The 19,984-nt window shown below is 34.2% G+C and overlaps 1 protein-coding gene across 1 annotated transcript in view; it reads left to right on the forward strand.

Moving 5' to 3' along the window:
* LOC129225039 (asparagine--tRNA ligase, cytoplasmic-like) overlaps window positions 1-19,169 on the forward strand; it is a 55,887-nt gene extending 36,718 nt beyond the window's left edge. Inside the window, exons 12-16 of the mRNA XM_054859585.1 lie at window positions 1,865-2,000; window positions 2,225-2,386; window positions 12,172-12,255; window positions 16,264-16,395; window positions 18,799-19,169. Of these exons, the coding sequence (XP_054715560.1) occupies window positions 1,865-2,000; window positions 2,225-2,386; window positions 12,172-12,255; window positions 16,264-16,395; window positions 18,799-18,930 (646 nt within the window). The 3' untranslated portion in view covers window positions 18,931-19,169. The remainder of the gene's footprint in view (window positions 1-1,864; window positions 2,001-2,224; window positions 2,387-12,171; window positions 12,256-16,263; window positions 16,396-18,798) is intronic.
* The last annotated feature ends 815 nt before the right edge of the window (window positions 19,170-19,984 follow it).

Consider the following 19,984-nt stretch of genomic DNA (forward strand, 5'->3'; position numbering starts at 1 on the left):
TATCCGAAGTGAATATAAACCATATTGAACCAGTCAAAATGTATTGAGTCATCTATTGAAGTTTACATTTTAGAAAGGATACAAATTATTTTCCCAACTTTATGTCATATGTAAAATGGCAACTTCTTTCTTAAGTAAACATGTATTCCTAAGTTCCATAACGAAGAATGACATCACGTTTGAAATTTGCCCTTTTAAAACATGTTGAGGCCAGGGGTGTTCTCCATATGTGCTGAATACTCTCAAACATTTTTTAGACATATTATATATATGATCGTATACACATATTGTGTATAATGGATTACTGGGAGTATATCCTCAGAAAAATTGATGGGAGCATCACTGATTGAGGCTTCCCAATAGATTTTTTTTTTAACCAAAATTTTGCTTTTCAAGAAAATTGTGACTTTTGCCATTTGTGAAAGAATTGTTATTTTATATCAAACTTGCTTAGAGGCAAAATTAAAGAGAAGATACTGAAACAATTTAATCAAAATGCTCATTAAAATCTGTAATATGGTCATAACTGTTAACCTGTTCGGGACGCATATTTGCGTCAGCGGCGGCTGCTCGTCCCATCCGAATCACGCGTATTTGCGTTCAGTCATATACTACTCAAGAATCCGAGCGACGCTAGCGTGCGGCTCGATTTCGGAACGAAATGTTTAATATCAGATGGCGTTACTTATCCATGTTCCGTCCAGATGATTGGTCTAGAACATTAGTATTTCTCTCTCTGACGTCAGAATGGGGTCCGTCAAATGTCTGTGATTTATTAGATTTCGTGAAAAAATAATATAAACGTGCTAGCAAATGAAAAGGGAAACGCATACTCATTTTGAAATGGATGTTTCTAGTTACGATTCCATTTATGATGGGATTTCATGAGAGAGATTCTAGAAAGGGGTTTTACTTTTAGATTCATTTGTGTAGCCATGGTGAACACGTCATCTTTACGAGGAGGAAATATCTAAATTTATGACTGATCCATCTATGGATCTTTCGGACGACATTTAAACAACTTAAATTATTTTAATTTTAGTTCTTCATTCAGTAGATACTTTCTAAAATTTTACACTGAAAAAGAAGGCAAAGAATTTAGACGGAGATGTGTCGTTTGCTCGAAGCAGAATAAAAGACTTAACACTACCTATGAGTGTAAAATGCGCAATGCGCATTGCTCAGTGCTTTGAAATTTTTCATGCGGCTTTGAAATATGAATTGTTACAATATTCTTCATTTCACAAATATTAAGCGCAAATATTTTTCCTGTTTTGTGCAAAATATATTGTCTAATTTTAATAATCTTAGTTACAGTAAAAAAACAATATGTTTTGTAATTTTTTATTGTTCATTAAATTTTTTTGTTATGATTGAAATTATGACATACGTATTTTATCATATATTAAAAAATGGTTTCGTTTCTACGCGAAGTGTACATTTTATTCATTGTTATGTAATGCGTACAACTGCGAATTAGGCTTAGCGGGAGAAATTGCCCCGGCCTGTACGCACAGTCCACGTGTAACAGCTGCCATCCTGAAGGAGCGCTGGCTTCGGCAGGCTGCCGTCCCGAATGGGTTAAACAAATATGTATGTTTCAATTTTGCTGAAATGTAGTCAGTCCTATCCAAGCTAATTTCAAGAATGCTTACCCAATCGCTAACTGTCTTACTTTAAATTCATTTTTAAAGAAATGCTATCGTTAAATCATTTAATTTATATGTTTTTAATGACATCAACTAATGACATAGATTTTGTTTGCCATTCTAGAAGTATGTAGTTGTTATCATATTAATTTATGTTGAAGGGTTTTATTTCATTTATTTGCAATTGTATTACAAATGTTCAACTATGCTTTTAGGTATACTCATGTAGAAGCTGAATGTCCTTTTATCACTTTCAATGACCTTCTTGATCGCCTTGAAAATCTAATCTGTGATGTTTCTGAAAGAATTTTAAAGTCACCTGTAGCTCACTTAGTTTATGAATTTAACCCAGTAAGTATTTTTTCTATACACCTGATTTTTGTGTTTCTCTCACATAGAGGTTTCAATTGTTAAGTAATTTAATTTTTCCTATCTTCAATTTTTATACTTCTAATTCCTTTTTTTATTTATTATAACTTGTACACACAACTTTTCTTTTCTAACATCTCTTAGTTTTCTTTTGTTTACTATTATCAAACTTCTTTTCTTTTTTTTTTTTTCTTTTGTTAATCTAGGAATTCAAAGCCCCAAAAAAGCCATTTCGTAGAATGAACTACGCAGATGCTATTGAATACCTCCGTGCAAACAATATAACAAAAGAAGACGGATCGTTTTATGAATTTGGAGAAGATATACCAGAAATGCCTGAAAGAAAAATGACTGACAAAATCAATGAGGTATTTAACTATGATATTTAGATGGTTCTAATTACTTATATTCAACTTTTTCCCCTTTTTTGCATTACAGTTATTGCTCAGTCTCAATGCAATAATGCAAAAATGTTATACCCACTTCCCGAGGTTGTGACTTTCTAAGCGTGAGATGAAAGGTAGCACAGAAAGAAGATATGTGTACTATTTTCCTCTTTTATCCTTTAGAATACTTGACTTTATTTTTGGACTCGTTGAAAAGACTAAAGCAAGCATACTTGCAACATACATGCATACGTATACATACATGCGTGCATGTACATAGTTATATGTGTAAGCATACTTACGTGTGTGAGCATACATACTTGTGTGCATGTACATAAGTATGCACTTGTAACGTACTGTAACATACATGTGTGCCTATCCAGTATACATGTGAGCATGCGTAATATATGTGTGAGCAAGCTTTTGTGCATAAGCAAACTTACATGCATATGTATACAATGATGCATGTCTAGACACAGTTGCATTGCATATGGTTGCATGCGGAAGCATACTTGCGTGTAGAAGTTTACTCCAATTTTCTATTGTAGTGTTTGAAATCAGCATGAGTGTTGGTTGGTTAGGTTAGAAACACAACCCAAGTACTTATTTCCTATGCATACAATAAAATAATAAGCATTTCATGGTTGCTATGTTACATAATAATGTCAAGCAAAAAACATGGGAAAGTTCGACTACGCCATAATATGTTTACAATTTCAGTCTTTTACATTATCAGTGTACCAGCATGTGTAGCAGCCCTTAGAATTTTCGGCGTGTGATCCCCAGAGTGGATCAGATCCGTCCAACTCAGGATATCCAGTTGAATACTTTCGATATCTTCTTGAGATAGCCTCTCTGAAGGGAAGGTTTCTCTCACAACAGCCATCTTGAGCATACTAGCTTCTTGAGCCGAAGACTGTGGGTGATTTGTCCTCACTCTTTTAGAGGTAATAGTTTGTACAGGGGAAGGAGTTGAAACCTTCGACTGAAGTCGTTTGGTTTTGCCAACTTTTTAGGGAATGGCTGGCCCAGTGGCTTTCTCCTCCCATGCCAGCCTCCTCCTCTCCTGCCTGTGCTTTTGTCCTTTGGTGAGTACTTCCCTGCCGCCTTACTGCAGAGTTGGTGAGTTGCAAAATTGCACCTTCACCTCCTCCAACAGCAAGGTTGCTAGTTTCTTTCTTTGCGCCGGGATCCAAAAGTTCCGTAAGTCTGTCAACAATATTACGTGCTTATACAAGCAGAGATGATACCACACAGTAGAAGATACAGAATTAATGTCGATGTGAAGAAATGAACATTGGAAACTTGTTTAAAAGCTTACCAAGAATTTATTGGTCTATTGAAACTAAAATAAATAAACGCACAAAATAAATTAATAAAAATAAACTCTGGCCATAAGCGGAGGCGGAGATCACAACTCCCCAGCACTTACCGGACCTATTTATTGATTCATCAAAACTAAGTGCCGACACTTTACTCCAGTTTTTATGTAAAAAGCAGGCGTTTTATGATTTTTTACTTTTGTTAAGTTTCTGTTATTTAAGAGTGTCCCATTTTATGAAAAAAACTTCCTTTACCCAATAGATGGCGCAAAATGTTGCACCTTGGTTGTGACGAAAGCATCATGCTCGTTGTACGTTTTAGCCGCAAACTAGTTTTACAACTGACAAGATTTACGCGACATCCAGAAAAGGGGACAAACCGGAATTTGTGTGGAGGAGATATTGTTCTTCAGAGGAGTCAGTGAGGAATGTCTTTCATTGTTCGAAACACACCCCTCAAGTGCCTTCAGGCATTGACAGCGCGAAGGAATCGGAAAAGCAAACAAAACCGCTGCAGAGAAATGAGATGAGTGCATTTTTGCTTCGATTTGAAGTTTAGATCAGAAATGATTTCGTTATACCAAGGGTTCATCTTTTTAACCGCGGAAACTTCGGTAAATTTATGGCAACATATTTTAGAAATGTCTTCTTTTTGGCTATTAAATCTACTAATAAAAGTTGTCAATCTAATGTAGTTTTTTTTTTTTTTTTAAATATTAATCTTTAGAAGCTTTGTTTCCTTCATGCTGCATTTATAGAAATTGCTAAATAGTAATAGAAAAGACTGGAAAGTTTGTTAAATCAGACTTGGACAGTTTAAAAGAAAATTGTCTTTGAAAGGTCACATTTTTTTAATCTTTACGAGGAATTTTACCTTTTGTTCATGACAAAGGTCCACAAAAATTACCATGGAATTACAGAGAAAACTTGGTGGTACGAATCTTTTAAAATTTTGAAGAATAAAACATAGTTTTTTACGGCATTTAACAGGGCCCAGTCGTGCAAAGAGGGGGAGGAACAGCTCCCCCCCCCCCCCCCCCCGAGATCGATCTTAGTTTTCGCCTAACTTGGAAATAGTCGGGGGGGGCTACGGGGGAAGAAACTGCAAATTGTGATAAAATTATGAAACTCGGCATGCTTGTTGACATTGTATAAACAAAAATTTTACAAAGGGGAGGCATTCCAAAATCCCCCCCCCCCTGGCGGCCATTTTTGATCCAGAACCAAAAACGGCGATTCTTTTTAAATTTTCATTATTATAATTTTTTTAATCATTGGTTGTGTCATTCCATGGATGTTTATTACATTTTTTATTATTTAAAACTCCAAAAAAATCTAATTTCAGAAATACCTTCACAAAAAATGGTTTTTTAAAAATAAAATCAATATTTTTAAATTATGAGTTCTCTGAAGTGAATTTTTCCCCCATAACAGAATTACAGGTTTCTGAATTTGAAGATACATTACATTTGTGTTATATCAAAGTAGGATTCCAGTTATCCAAACTCTAATTGCCCGAACTGTCCAATTATCCGGTCATGATGCCCCTCGTTTTAAATGACTGAGCACGCATAATTGAAACTATTTGAGAAGGGTATAATAGAATAAGGACTTGAAGAAAAAAGAGAGAAAAAAAATTAATTTTCTAATTCTAATAGAAAGAAATTTAAAGTTAATTTTAAATTTCTGTTCATTATTATTATCACTATTGTTGCTGTTTTTAATTCTCCGTCACCCAATTGATCATCAGTAAGCTTTTTCTCATTTTATAATTAAAAAAAAAACATATATATATATATATAAACAAATTCAAGTTTTGGAGCACCGTATCAAAGCTGGTGCTTTTAAAATTAAAGTTTATTAGATCATAGATTTCAACTAACTTTAGTATCTTTACTGAAACTTTGAAGGAGTTGATTTTGTGTGTGTGTTATATACAAATATACGTGTACAATATACGAATTTTGTATTAACTTATCCAATTATTTAAGACATTTTTAAACACCCTTTAAACTGTTCCAGACCATTTCTTAACAATATATTACCGTTTCTTGCATAAACAGCTGAATTTTTACCGTATTTTTAAAAAAACAGCAGTATTCAAACGATGCACAATATCAATTATCAATGGGAGAGAGAGACATGAAAAAAAAAAAAAAAAAACAGTACGGTACATATACAGTATGCAGTAATAATAAAGCACTACACTGTAATAGTACTATACAGTATTGCTGTGCTATCTTCGATCAGTGGCGGATTTACATTCTTTTCAAGGGGGTGGCGGTTGAAAAACGTGAAAGCCATATTCCTCCCCTCAACCCACTATGTAGGGGGGAGGGAATCAATTGTCCCCTTTTAGCCTGTATTTTAAATTTTAATCACCCCCTATCGCCCCTCACAAACTTATCGCCCCCCTCAAGAGTTAAATCTCCCTTTTGGGGGCTATCACCCCCAGGGTTAGAAACCACTGTTCTAAATCATAGCAAAATGTATCATCATACCAGTATAGTGTAGTCCATGGAAGAAAAAGGCTGGAAGATACATACAGAAATATAAAAATTATTAATGTTCAAAAAAGAGGGGAGGGGCGAGCTTCGGTTTCAAATTAAAAAGTGGGTAATGCTGTCCATCTTCGACTACACTGTCTCAACTTAATTTAAAGCAAATTTGTGGAATGTACTTGATTGAAATTAATAGCGAAAGCTAGTAATTCCTTTAATTCTATATTATTGGTTTTCGAAAAGGACAGTTACGGAGGGGGCGGTCGTCTCCACCACCCCCCTGGTAAATCCGCCACTGCCTTCGAACCATTTTTTAGAGTTTCAAGCGTTCAAGAATTCGTTATCTTGTCACAAATTTTCACTTTTTCCTTCTATCTTCACAAACATAGCATGAAACAGCGTGCTTTGGTGCAGAATATTTCATCACCTTTCATATTTAGAATTTAAAATATTAAAAGAAAATTGTGGAGTTGTTATTTATACACACTAACAAAGCGATGTTTTGACTAGCGCTGGGTGGGAACTAGAGCAGTTAGTTATGCTGAAAGGATGAAAGTATATTCACGAAACTAATATTTAGTAGTAAATAGCGAAGCCGTCATTTTGCGCCACGATTCCTTTCCAAAAGTTTTCGTGTTGTGGGTGAGAAATTAGCGTTAGCTCTAACATTCGTTACTCGAGAAAAACTCGCGTTATAGGCATTTGGCGTAAGTTGAATCGCTTTGGAGCGGAAGCCGACTGTATATGAGAGATATAAATGTTCAATTTTGATTGGGGAAAATGTAAATTTATCATACATTTCACGACAGTATATTTTTGAGTATTATAGTTTAAAGTTGGTTGTATTCAAAACGTTGATCAGAATAAAACATGCGTCTTGTTTTGCCACAATGACTTGAGCAGAAAACGGACAACCAAGTTAGAAAAGTTACTTATTGGATTTAGTTCAAGCACTTCTCTGCTTCCCAAACGTGATGAAATTTTAACTAAACACTGTTTTTTTTTCCTTTTGTTTTAGCAAGATTAGTGAACTCCCCCCCCCCCCTTCGATGATGAGTAGTCATTTGATTGTCATCATTTTTATTTGGAGGAGAATGGAATATATACTATGACTACGAGCATTCTTCGGAAGGGCTAGAGAGGTGAAAACCAGGAAAATATGTAGCAAAAAGGGAGATCCAATGGGGTATTCCCCCAAAAATATTTTAAAAATCAATAAAACGATCTATCCTTCCTGGATTTCGTTTCAAAGTTTACTTCAGGTCCGTCATTTGGGAAATCAGGGTGAGGAGGGGCAATTGGAACCCCCTGGATTTTAGAAATATTTTTTTAAAAAATAGTCTTTTTGTTCGTATTTTTTGTTTGTTCCTTTAAATATTAGGCAAATGTTTGGATAGGTAGCCTCTCCCCCGGAATTTTTCCGGAATTGAAGTCTCCAAAACGTATTTTAATCAAGTTTTAGTGATTGGGGGGGGGGGGAAATGATTGGGGGTAATATGAAGGAATCTTTGGAAATTTAAGTTTCAGAAATAGAATAGTAGATTATCTTTGATGGCAAGGCGAAACGATCGGAGACCCTCACCCGGAATTTTTTTTTTAAATTTAAATCCTGAAAAGGAATGTTTGTACGGTCTTTAATTATGCAAAAGGAATAGAAGGCACCCCTGTGAAATTTTTCCGAAATTGAAAGCTTAAAAATCCATTTCTTTGCTATTTTTAGGGAATGGGATAGGGTTCTAGGAACTTCTCGAAATATTTCCAAATTAAGTCCTGAAAACGTAATTACATGACATCTTTCAGGATGAGGGTTGGGGTTAAGAGACTGTCTCACAAAAAAAATTGATATTAAAGTTCCAAAAACGAACTTTCAGACAATTTTAGATAATGTTATAGGGAGGTTTTTTTCGACTCTTTCGCGGCAATTTGTAGGGATGCAAGTCCGTAAACCAAAATGTAATAATGCTGAGGGATCATCAGGCTCTTTAAATTCGCCACTACGCTCAAGTATTGATGCTTCTCTAAAATGATTTTTTTTCCTCTACATATTTTAGTTTTTAAACTGTTTAATGATATGTTTTTGAATGTGTTCTCTTATAAGAAATTCTTCGCGACTCCCTTGGAAGTCACAACATGCTGGTTGGGACCGCTGATCTGGAGCATTAGTAATTAACCAAGCTAGTCAATTAATGGTTAAAATATTTTTTTTCTCAATAAAAGTTGTACTATACACATTCATATCTTTAGCATAAAAATGTTTGTAATTAATTTGGTATAAAGAAAAAAGCTTTAAAACTAGCATTTAACTATGTCATTACTACAGGTAGATCGTGTTTGTCAATTACTGGCGTTGAAGGCATTTTAGATCAATGTATGTAATCGACCAACCTTCAATAACAAACAGCATAAATGGATAGTTATTAAATGCATTTTTTTTCCTTCACTGAGAAAGCATTGATCAGCATATCTCAGTAAATGAACCTGTAAAATTAAATTTAACCTAGAAAAAGGTGGTTCAACATTTTATCTGATAACAATTTGCACCAGTAAGAAAAGTGACTTCCTTGAAAACTTCTAGATGTCTCTGTAAGTATATCGTACGTAACCTTCATAATGGTCAAATCAAAACCTTTGTTACAAGTTAGTTCAACTTACTGGCTGATGGTCAGTAACTCGCGGATCACACTATAATACTTCCTGTGCAATTTAAATAAACGCTTATCAATATAATGTTTACTTAATCTGTTACTTTTCCAAGTCTAAAACTTTAAAGTATAAAATTGAGATGAAGATTTACTTAATCCATTTGCACAAATTTGACATTTTTATGCTTGTATTTGCAATTTATTCCCAGAATTTTAAGCTTTGTTTTAAAATTTTGATACATTCAAATATAAAAACCATTAAACGTTACATAATATACGAAGTACCTACTTTCTAAAAAAGTTTCGTGTCTACAAGGTAATGATTTGAGCCTATTACGCGTACGCACACAATATGTAAAAATCTTTACTTTTCAAGTTCAATTTTTTTTTTTTTTTTTTTTTGAAAGTTCATATATTATCATACATAATACTTTGCTCTTTGTTATAAAGGGCAAATATATGCACAAAGATGTCACACCTGCGCAAATGGATTGAGCAAGGTTTTTTTATTAAATAAGAACTATTTTCAGATCATCTTTGTCCTTCGTTAACATTAGAAAATATTAATTACTTCTTGAAAAATAGTTAAAATCATTGTTGAAATAAAATATCACGAAATTTTAATGATCTCTGTTGCGTCAATTTAGAAAGATATTCATTGCGGATTAGGAAAGATTCTGTGGCGAGCACTCGTAGGCCAACCCTCCATTTCTTGTTCACCCACCTGTTTCTAACAACACGGAAAATACACACGGGGACGTCCTCCCTCCCCCTTTCTCTTTCCTCGACTACAATCACTGCCGCCTCAAGCACAAGCTACAAGCACTGACATCCGATACCACTGGCCATCACTTCAGGCACACGCATGGAAAGCCTCACTTTTTCGCAAAAATCTAGTTCATCTGCAAAACTCACTGATGGCGATATTTGTTCGGCGGGATCCCCACGCGATCACGAACAATTGGTTTTAGAGAAAAAAAAATCTAGACTGATTTATGAAGAATATGAAGGAATGAAACTTGTTACAGAAAGTTTATGGTCCATATGGAATCATTTATTAGCATAAAAATGAGAAAAAAGCCGAGCTATTAATAAAATAGACCTTAATTTCACGTATCCTTACTTATTCGAGTTTTTGACGCCATCTATTGGCACTTTAGGCAACTATAAGATTAGTGGACAGAATCGAGTAAGTTTCAGAACACGTGAGCATTGAAAAAATTTTTAATGATATTTACAAAATATTTCAATTGCAATGCGTCTACATTGTTTCTATGGTTCAGAGAAAAAAATCTCGAATCTCTGTGTTTAGATGATTTTTCATGAATGTGTTTAAGAGAAATATTTCATATTTGACAAAAAGTACTTTTTAATATCATTTTGTGATAAATGTAGGTAACTCAGCAGCAATTTACTTCATGCACGTTGTTTTTTACACATTCATCTGGTATAGTAAAAAGTTTCATTGCAATCCGGCGATTAGATTTTTTTTGTCGCTGTTCCCAAAGAGTCAAGTTTAGCATGTTTTTCTACCGGAACAGCCTTAAGGTACATAGTTTTAATGAACATTTCTTTATTCTCATGTTTAATATTGTAGCCTGTTTCTTTTTTTTTTTTTTTTTTTGAGCAATCACGATTGCTTATTGTTCTCATTTGACTGTTTTGATGCCCTTTGATTTTATTTTCCCACCGACACCCTCTGCAACATCACCGTCGACCGGCCCCTCCCAATGCTGCTCCTCTAGCGAAAGCTGTCTCCAGGTTGCATCCATGTCCTACACACACGCTCATACATACACAACTACACACGCACGCACGCACGCACAAACACATACACACACATACACAAACACATACACACAACTACCCACACATTCATGCCTGCACACAGTCACAAACACATATGCCTACACACATATACACATACCCCCCCCCCCCCCCACACACACATTCATATACACAACTACCCACACACTTATGCCAGCACACAGACACAAACACACATGCCTACACACACATACACATATGCCCTACACACAAACACACATATCCCCCACACACATACACATTCGCCCCTACACACAAACACACATATCCCCCAAACACAAACACACACGCCTACATATGCACACTCGTGATTGCAAAAAACATAATTTGAATTCAAGATGTCAAAATTCAAATGAATTTTTCTTTTCTTTTCTTTTTTTTTTTCTCTGTTATTTATTTTGTGATTTACATTTTTTTTATAAATGCAACCTAAAGTACAGCTTAAAAATCATTTTTTGTTTTATTTTCTCCTGTGCGCTTAGAGATATGATATTTCTATTTAAAATTAGTGCACTATTTCACATAAATTCAATTTTGCAAATTTTCCACTGTAACAGTTTATTTTTTTATATAGTAAAATTTAATAACTGACGTGTTGAAATGTAATCTGCGGTTTTTGGAATGGAAAACATATCTTACCATTTGGCATCTGAGAAATATCTTACAAAATGAACTTTAACTGCTTTATACATCTAAACCAGAATAAAAAGAATTTTAATTCATTTTTTATAGCCATTTTCCTACTTTTAGATTTTAGTTATTTTTCCTTCAAAGAATATTGCTGATCTAATGAAACATTTCGAATGTACGTGAGTATGTCCCTCAGAGAGATCGCTTGTAAATTTTTAAATGAACAAAGTTATTCAAATGAACAACTTAAATGAACGGATCAAAAGAATGAATGGTGAACGGATTATTAAAAAGAACGACATTGACCTCTAGGTGGAAGTGAAAGAATTTTCCAGCTTAGCCGATATGATTTTCTGAAGAGTATCCAAGCTGCATATCGTCGCCTCAGAGCAACAGTAAGACATCTAATCCCAGGAATGATGGTAAGATATCCTGCTGTTGCTCTGAGGCGACAATATGAAGAATGAAGGTGTGAAAACAGCAGTACTTGAGTTCTACGCCTGCAAAAGACGAGACGTGCTGTAAAATAGTATTTTCAAATTACCATCACCCTAGTCAGAAGTATCAAGCAAGGATCGTCATTGTGTCGTACAGAAGATGTTGTTTAAATGTTTTTTTTTTTATATTGTATCTCTTTTTTTCCTCCTTATTTACAGACAGAACTTTCCGACAGACTTGATATAAATTTTAACTATAGCTCATAAAGAGCAAAGCAAACTAATTTTTAACTGCAAAAAACCTTTTCATTCCATGCATCTTTCTTTTTATTACTATTTTCAGATTTTTGTACTGTAAAAAAAAAGGTGAGAACTTAAATTTATTTTTGTTGATCTATTTCTTTGCAGCCTATCATGTTATGCAGATTTCCTGCTGAAATTAAATCATTTTACATGAGCAAGTGTCCTGAAGATCTTCGCCTTACAGAATCGGTATTGCATGCTTTTCTTTCATTTTATCTTCTTTTAATTCCCATTAAAGTGTATGAATTATAACATTTTAATTAATCGGACAAATATTAATTTGAATCTCATTTTAAAGTGTAATTATAGTGATGATAAATGAATAATGCATTCTGACAATAAATGTAGAATTTGTTATTTAATGTTAATCCTTGCACTAAAGAAGTTTTATTTCTTTTGTTAAATATAGTGTTTTAATAATTTTTAGGCAAAATTTACAAACTTTTTTATTACTTTCTTCTATATCTAATATATAGAAGAAAGTATTGGATTCGTGCAAATTTTCGAATTTCGAATTTTGACGGATTCGAACGTTTTGAGGTGTGCTGAGTCCATTTCGACTATTTTTGGAAAATGTCTGTCTGTCTGTGTGTGTGTATGTATGTGTGTGTGTATGTATGTGTGTATGTGTGTGTGTCACGTCTGTGTGTGACCAGTTTTTTGTGGCCGCTCTACAGCAAAAACTACCGCACGAAATCGAACGAAATTTGGTACACATATGTGCCCCTATGTGAACTTGTGCCCATTGGTTTTTGGCGCGAATTCCTCCAAGGGGGGTGGAGCAATGGGACGTTTTTTGAGTTACGCGTGCTTGCTATTCCTCAGGAAGTAACTGGCGGAATCAAACAAAATTTGGACCATACGTTGCCATTAACAGGAACAGGTGCTGATTCAATTTTGGTGGCAATAACTCAAACGGGGGTTGAGCTATAGAACGTTTTTTGTCGTCAATTGTGACTGCTGTATCTCAAGAAATAATGAACGGAATGAAAGAAAAATTTATCGGCAAGTAGACCTTAGTGGGTATAAGAGCTGATTTTATTTTGGTGTCAAAAACTGAAAAGGGGGTGGCGCAATCGAATGTTCTTTTTTTTTCATTGTGAGTGCCATTTCTCAAGAAGTAATGCTACGTTCTGGATGAAATTTGGAATAAATGTGAATCTATTTGTAAATAGGCGTTGTTTCAATTTTGGCGCCAATCGCTCCATGGGGGTCTGATTTTTTTTTTTGTGTTAATAAAAATAGCTTTATAAATGCAACAATAAGAAAGATAAATTACAATATTCTCGTCTGCTTATTTCACGTGATTTTAATTTTCGGGAGATAATCGGAAATGTTATCGCAATGATTTAAAATTAATAACTGTTGCCATTTTATGTTTGTTAACAAATAAAACATCTAATTAATTCAAGCAAGGCTTTTAAAATAACTTTCAAGTCGTTCTTTGCTTTGCTTTTGCGGGGAATTCAGGAATTCGGACGGTCGTCAAGTTTTTTTTTTTTTTTTTTTGCTGGGAATATTGCATTCTTTTCAAGCATAGGGATTGATCAGAATTCACAAGAAAGATATAGAAGAAAGTTTCGTGATGGCCACAACATACTAGTTTCCTTTTTCTTTTACATTTTTGTCATCTATCTTTCGGATTTTTGTGGGAAATCAAAACATGTTTCTTCAAATATCTCTGAAACCAATTTTTGTTGGTATGGCAACCCATGGCAGTATAATTCATAGTTATGCCTTGTTGAAAACTATTTTTAAATAGACTTGTTTTCCTGCTCTTTATCTTTCTGTTAATTGTACTTGTGATTAAGAATAAAGCTGCATTGTTTAGAAAGTATATTTGACTTGAGCCTTAATTCATATTCAATTAAATAACAACAGTTAAACCTCTAATGTAAACAGGGCTCATAGTCCTATATCTCCTATATTTTCACAATTTGTCAGATATTCTCCTATATTTCCTATACTTTCTCACTAACTCCTATATTTTTTTTGTCGGATGTTAAATGCTACCCAAAAATGCAAAAACCTTTGATCCATTTTTTTTCTTTTTTCTCCTCTGCACTTTGCACTCTTACATCTTTAATGTTGGCATGTGTTTTACACTTCTGTTTGATTATTTTTATGAAACATACAAAATATAGATGGCTTTACTTGCAACTTTTTACTTGTTTTCAATTAATTCTTTTTCTTTTAATGAGTTTACTTTGTAATTTTGATAGTATAAAATGTTAACTTTAAGTGTGCTGCTGTAAAGATTTTTAAAGCTTTTAATTTTGTCACATATAATCTTACATGTAGTTCAAATTACCGATGGTAGCTCAAACGATTGTTTTTGAAAATGCCCTGTGCAGATTTTGGTACCAATTCAACTTTGAGTACTTTAAATGTTTCGAAGCTTGTAGCCCGCTGAAAAAATGTAACTATCTCGATGAAATAAGTGTCATTTTATAGGATTTTGTTTGCTTTTTTCAAATATGTATCCATGGAAAAACATTCCTATAATTTTCCATTTTGTGTGTAGATTTTCCAAAAATTTCAGAAATCGTTCCTCATCTCAGAATTTTTTTTTTTTTTTGGCTCATTTTTTTCTATCTATTTGGTTACGGTTACAAATTGCAGAGGGTAATGGATAGTTCCATGCTTCGCTTGGGCTCTTCTAACACCCCTTTCGTTTGGCAGATTAGGTCGAATTCAAACTTGATACATATGTATACATATATACACTGGTGTGCAAAAATTAAGGACGAGACGGTTTTTTCAATATAACTTTGTACAAAAGCTTTCCAAATCAACACATTTAATACCGTAAGATCCCCAATACGTGAGGACATGTGTAATGTAAGCAACACTTACTAAAAGAGAAATCAGAGGGATAAAAAGAAGCTTTATTGAAAAAGTAGCATGGAGCGCAATGCGGCTGAAGGCCGAAACATCCCTGTGATGGGTGTCCAGCTAGAAACATCCGGTCTTTAGTAGGGGATATGATCTCCCCCGACTGCTAGGCAGGTTTCACAGCGTCTGCCCATGCTGAGAATGAGGGTGTCAATGAGTTGTTGAGGCATTGTTGCCCATTCGTCTTGCAGCGCCGATCGAAGCTCCCGAATTGTTACTGGTGGTGAGGTACGAGCTGCCAAGCGTCTGCCTAGAAAATCCCATACACGCACGCAAAATTTTGCTTAATTAAATTAAAATTGTCTTAAACAAACATGATTCATTTCAGCGAAGGTGGGTACAAAAATTCATTTGCTCTCACATCTGTGACTCATGCAAAATAGAATTGTATTGATACTGGTGTTTTGTTTTTTTATACAGTGCTCCAAACATATTAGATGGTATACTTTTTCGACATTCCTATATATTTTTCTACAAAACTCCTGTATTTTGCCTTTTAAACTCCTATATTTTTCCTTTTAAATTCCTATATTTTCCCTTTTAAACTCCTATATATTTTTTCCCACTTGCTATGAGCCCTGTGTAAATAATTTATTTTCTGTCATGCAAACAGTTTTTCAATACTCATTATTAAGTTCTAAACTTAAAGTTATTTAATTTTTTACTTTTTTCATTGCCAAAAGAATTTAAAAAGATCAATCTTGTTTGTTTGCTAATTCCGATCAACAAGGTTTTTTTCCAGATTTTAAAACAAAATGCTTTTAAACCTGCCTATTTTTTTCATGAATAGATTTTTTCATTTATTTATTTATTTATTTGTGATGTTTGTAGTAATAATAATGATATTAAAAAACTATTGCAAATATTTACTTAAAAAGTGAAGAACAAATACAACTTGCAACTGAAAGTTATACTGCTGAAATTTCCTATTTTATAAGAAATGTTACTTTCTGTCACAGAATTATGTTATACAAACATAAAGCAAGTGATTTTCTTTGAAGTTTTTTTTTTTTTTTTTTTTTTTTTTTTTTTTAAACAGAAATAAACTCTTTTTTCTTAAACCAACCATTTTCCCCCTAAACCTCTCTCCCTTTTATTTATTGTTCTAATTTTTCTAAAGCTGTCTAAATTACTAGTTTGTTTTGTAAAACTGTAATTCTTGTATTTAAAATCTTTAGGAGTGATTTTTTTTTCCGCTTAAAGCTCTTTTTTGAATTTATTCGAGCGAAAATTACTATGATTTTAAGAAATTGTCAAATCTGTGTTGTCTTCAAACATAATACTGTGAATCTTTTTAAACAGGTTGATGTTTTAATGCCTGGTGTTGGTGAAATAGTTGGAGGCTCTATGAGGATGTGGAAATATGATGAACTGATGGAGGGATACCAAAAGGCTGGAATCGACCCAAAGAATTATTATTGGTACACGGACCAGGTAAATGTCTGCTACTCTAACACTTAGTTGCCAAAAAAAAAGTCAGGGTCAAGTAGTTGCTTATAAAACATTTTTAAATTCCACGTATCATTTTTTAATTAAGTTGCCTGCAACCGATAATTACCTAGCTGTATATTTTCAGTAAGTTACCGCCCTATAGCCAGGGCTAAGGCAGAAATACATTGCCAGCTCAATCAATTCCAGCCAAAGATTGCAGTTTCGAGCTTATTACCGCCTTAACCCTGGATATAGGGCGGTAGCTTTCTGAATATACCTGCCTTGCCTACAATCTTCTAGTTGGACCGAACCATTGCTTCGGTCACTCGTCTGGTCAGTGCTAATTCTATATTAGCTACCAGTTTGTTTGGCACTCTTGGCTTCCTTAAGAGGTTTTCCATCTCCAGCTCAGTCACTTCCTATGCTGGGCTGATGAGTGCTGATAAACACAAAACTGCAGTCATCGGCTGGAATTGACTGAGCTGGTGGTGTATAGCTGTACATTGTTCCTAATCTAAAATCTATGCATTTAGAATCTGAACATCAAGGCCAAATAGCTTTCCCACTTTCCTCTCTTTTCTCTGACTGGTTGTCATGGTTACAGCACTATGAACTTTTCCCCCACATAGCTTCTGCAACACATAAAATATTTGGTTGTTCTTCCAGCAAAAATTTAACTATGGTTAAATCAGTATTGAGTGCTCCCCCCCCCCCTCTAAAAACATTTAATTCTCTTTATTGAGGATCCTTTGTGAACTGAATTTTTGGTTTGTCTTTTAATCATGAATAAAGATGAATAGACACATTAATTTGTGCTAAAATTTTTTTTAAAGATTAACCATGTAGTTAAGAGCATTTGCATGTTTACTTGATGCAGTTTTTACCTCAAAGGGATGGGAAGTTCCCACAGCTTTCTCAAAAGCTTGGAACTTAAGGGCATACCCAGCTCAAAACGAAAGGTTGAGCAGATCCGTCATTTGGACAATTTGCCATTTCGCCCCCTATTGGGTTTCCTCTGATTTTGGAAACTCTGCAAATATGCATTTGTGAATGTTTTGTTTCCCCCTTTGAAATGCCCCTATATATCGCCGAAAGTATAGACCAATTGTTCTGTAATTTTTGTCACATAAAAAGTATGTTTGAAAGAAATGCTTATATCTTCGTGAATATAAATGATATTTTCACGAAATTATTTTTAAAAATTTTGTATGGTAATTAACTTATTTCTGAAATTTATATTTTATTCTCAGGTACTTATGATGAAAGATGATCCAAAACCTTTCATTTTCTCAATTTGTTTCTGGTCCCTTATTTATGAATGATTTACTTTTTATTGGAAAATAACAGTTGGAGCATATCTTTTATATGATAAAAGTTACTGAGCAATTGGTCTGATTTTTGAGAAATTCGTAAAAATGAATTTTTGAAAGTGTCTCAATGCTCATGGTGATAGCGTATAACACTTACAAAATTAGGAGCAAAGTTATCAGAGCTGAATCAATGAGTTTAGAAATTAAAGCAACCTGAATTTTTTTTTTATATATTATTATTATTTTTTATTTAACTATTTTCTATTTTGGAAGGTAGGGCAGCTGCCCTTCCTTGCCTCCTCTGTATATGCCCATGTTTGGGACCCAACAAAATTTTTGAGATAAATGATTATTCGAGTCATAAGCGTTCGAGTTGTTGAGTTATGAAAAAATGTTTTAAGAGTTTGTTTGTTGAGCAATCACGATTGCTTATTGTTCTCACTTGACTGTTTTGCTGTGCTATCATTTTATTTTCCCGCCAGCACCCTCCGCACCATCACCGTCGACGGGCTCCTCACGATGCTGCTCCTATAGCGAAAGCCGTCTCCAGGTTGCATCCATATCCTACACACACATGCATACATACACAACTACATACACAACTACACACACACACAACTACACGCACACTCAAACACATACAGACACATACAGACACCTACACATATACGCATATCTACACACAACTAGCCACACACTCATCACACTCATGCCTGCACACAGACACAAACACATATGCCTACACACATACACATTCCCCACCTCACACAAACACTCATACACACAACTACCCACATACTCATGCCTGCACACAGACAGAAACACACATGCCTACACACACATACCCTCCTACACACATACCCCCACACACACACATACCCCCATAAACACACATGCCCACACACACACACTCGTGATTGCGAAAAACATAATTTGAATTCAAGAGGTCAAAATTCAAATTACATTTTTTAAACAATTTTTTCAATTTAAAATAAAATATTTTCATACATTTCTAATAATTGAAAAACAGTTCATATTTACAAAGAAATGCAAATTGTTTAATGATTTTTTTTTTTTTTTTTTTTTTGCTTTTCAGCGCAAGTATGGCAGTTGTCCTCATGGTGGCTATGGCCTTGGACTAGAAAGGTTCATCACTTGGCTTTTGAACAGATATCACATAAGAGATGCCATCCTGTATCCACGTTTTGTAGACAGATGTACTCCTTAAATTATTTTCTTAATAAAATAAGGACATTCCATACTCGGCAATAAATTCGAAATATATTTCAATAATTTTACATTTTATCTAGTAAGCTAATGTAAAGTATACTGAAAAGTTTTATAACTTACCTCATTCTATGTTATTTATTTGTCTTCCCAATATATTTTTCATCTCTTTTTGCAAAAAGGAAAAAAAAATGTAAACAAACATTTGCTTGAAATATTTTATTATCTAATTAAAAGTTGTTCTTATCAATTTGGTTTGTTTTCTCCTTATTTACGTAAAGATATCGGTCTTTCTGTTCATAAAGCCATTAAATATCTCTGGTTTCAAGAGAAGGAATCTGTGTAGAAGTTTTCTCTTTATTTCTGCCAACAGCTTGAACAAGAAAACTTGAAAAAACAAAACTGGACTCAAAGATCCAGGTGAATTTGAAAAATGAAATTAAAAAAAAGTATTCGAAGGAGTGGAAGAAATGTCTGTTCCTTAGAGCCAGAATTAATCGCATTAATAAGCCACGTTAAGGTAATTTTACAGGAGAGAGGAAAACTTCTCTCTCATGCAAAGGATGATACGTGCACTCTTTTAACTCAGGTGAAAAATTTAAAAGGATTTTTTTACAAATTACATTCACATCGCTTGTGTGCCCCCCTAAGAGCAAGGGCACCCCCCCCTAAATGTGTGCACTTTTATTCTTGCTGTCTGGGCCATGACCCCCCCCCCCCCCTCAGGTGGGCACCCCTGCGTGCAGAATAGGCTTCTACGTACATTGCACTACTCAACCGAAAATTGCAGTTTTTGGATTTACGTCGTCCTGGCTTTGAGGTACAGATATTTAATTGCTGTTTCCATACATTTCAGCATAAATAACATGTTATTTTTGTTCAAAGCAATGTATGTAATTTTTTTCTGGAGCAAACTATGCAAAATAATTTGGCGTTTCACCATGTTTAGAGCCCCTGTGCTTGGTTGTTTTTCGCAAAGCTTTGAGAAAAAGCATTTAAAAAAGAAAGTTGAGTTCATTTCTGACAAACACAAACTGCCTTCTTCGTAGTCAAGA

The sequence above is a fragment of the Uloborus diversus genome, chromosome 6, assembly GCF_026930045.1.
Source record: "Uloborus diversus isolate 005 chromosome 6, Udiv.v.3.1, whole genome shotgun sequence".
In the NCBI taxonomy this organism is placed as follows: domain Eukaryota; kingdom Metazoa; phylum Arthropoda; class Arachnida; order Araneae; family Uloboridae; genus Uloborus; species Uloborus diversus.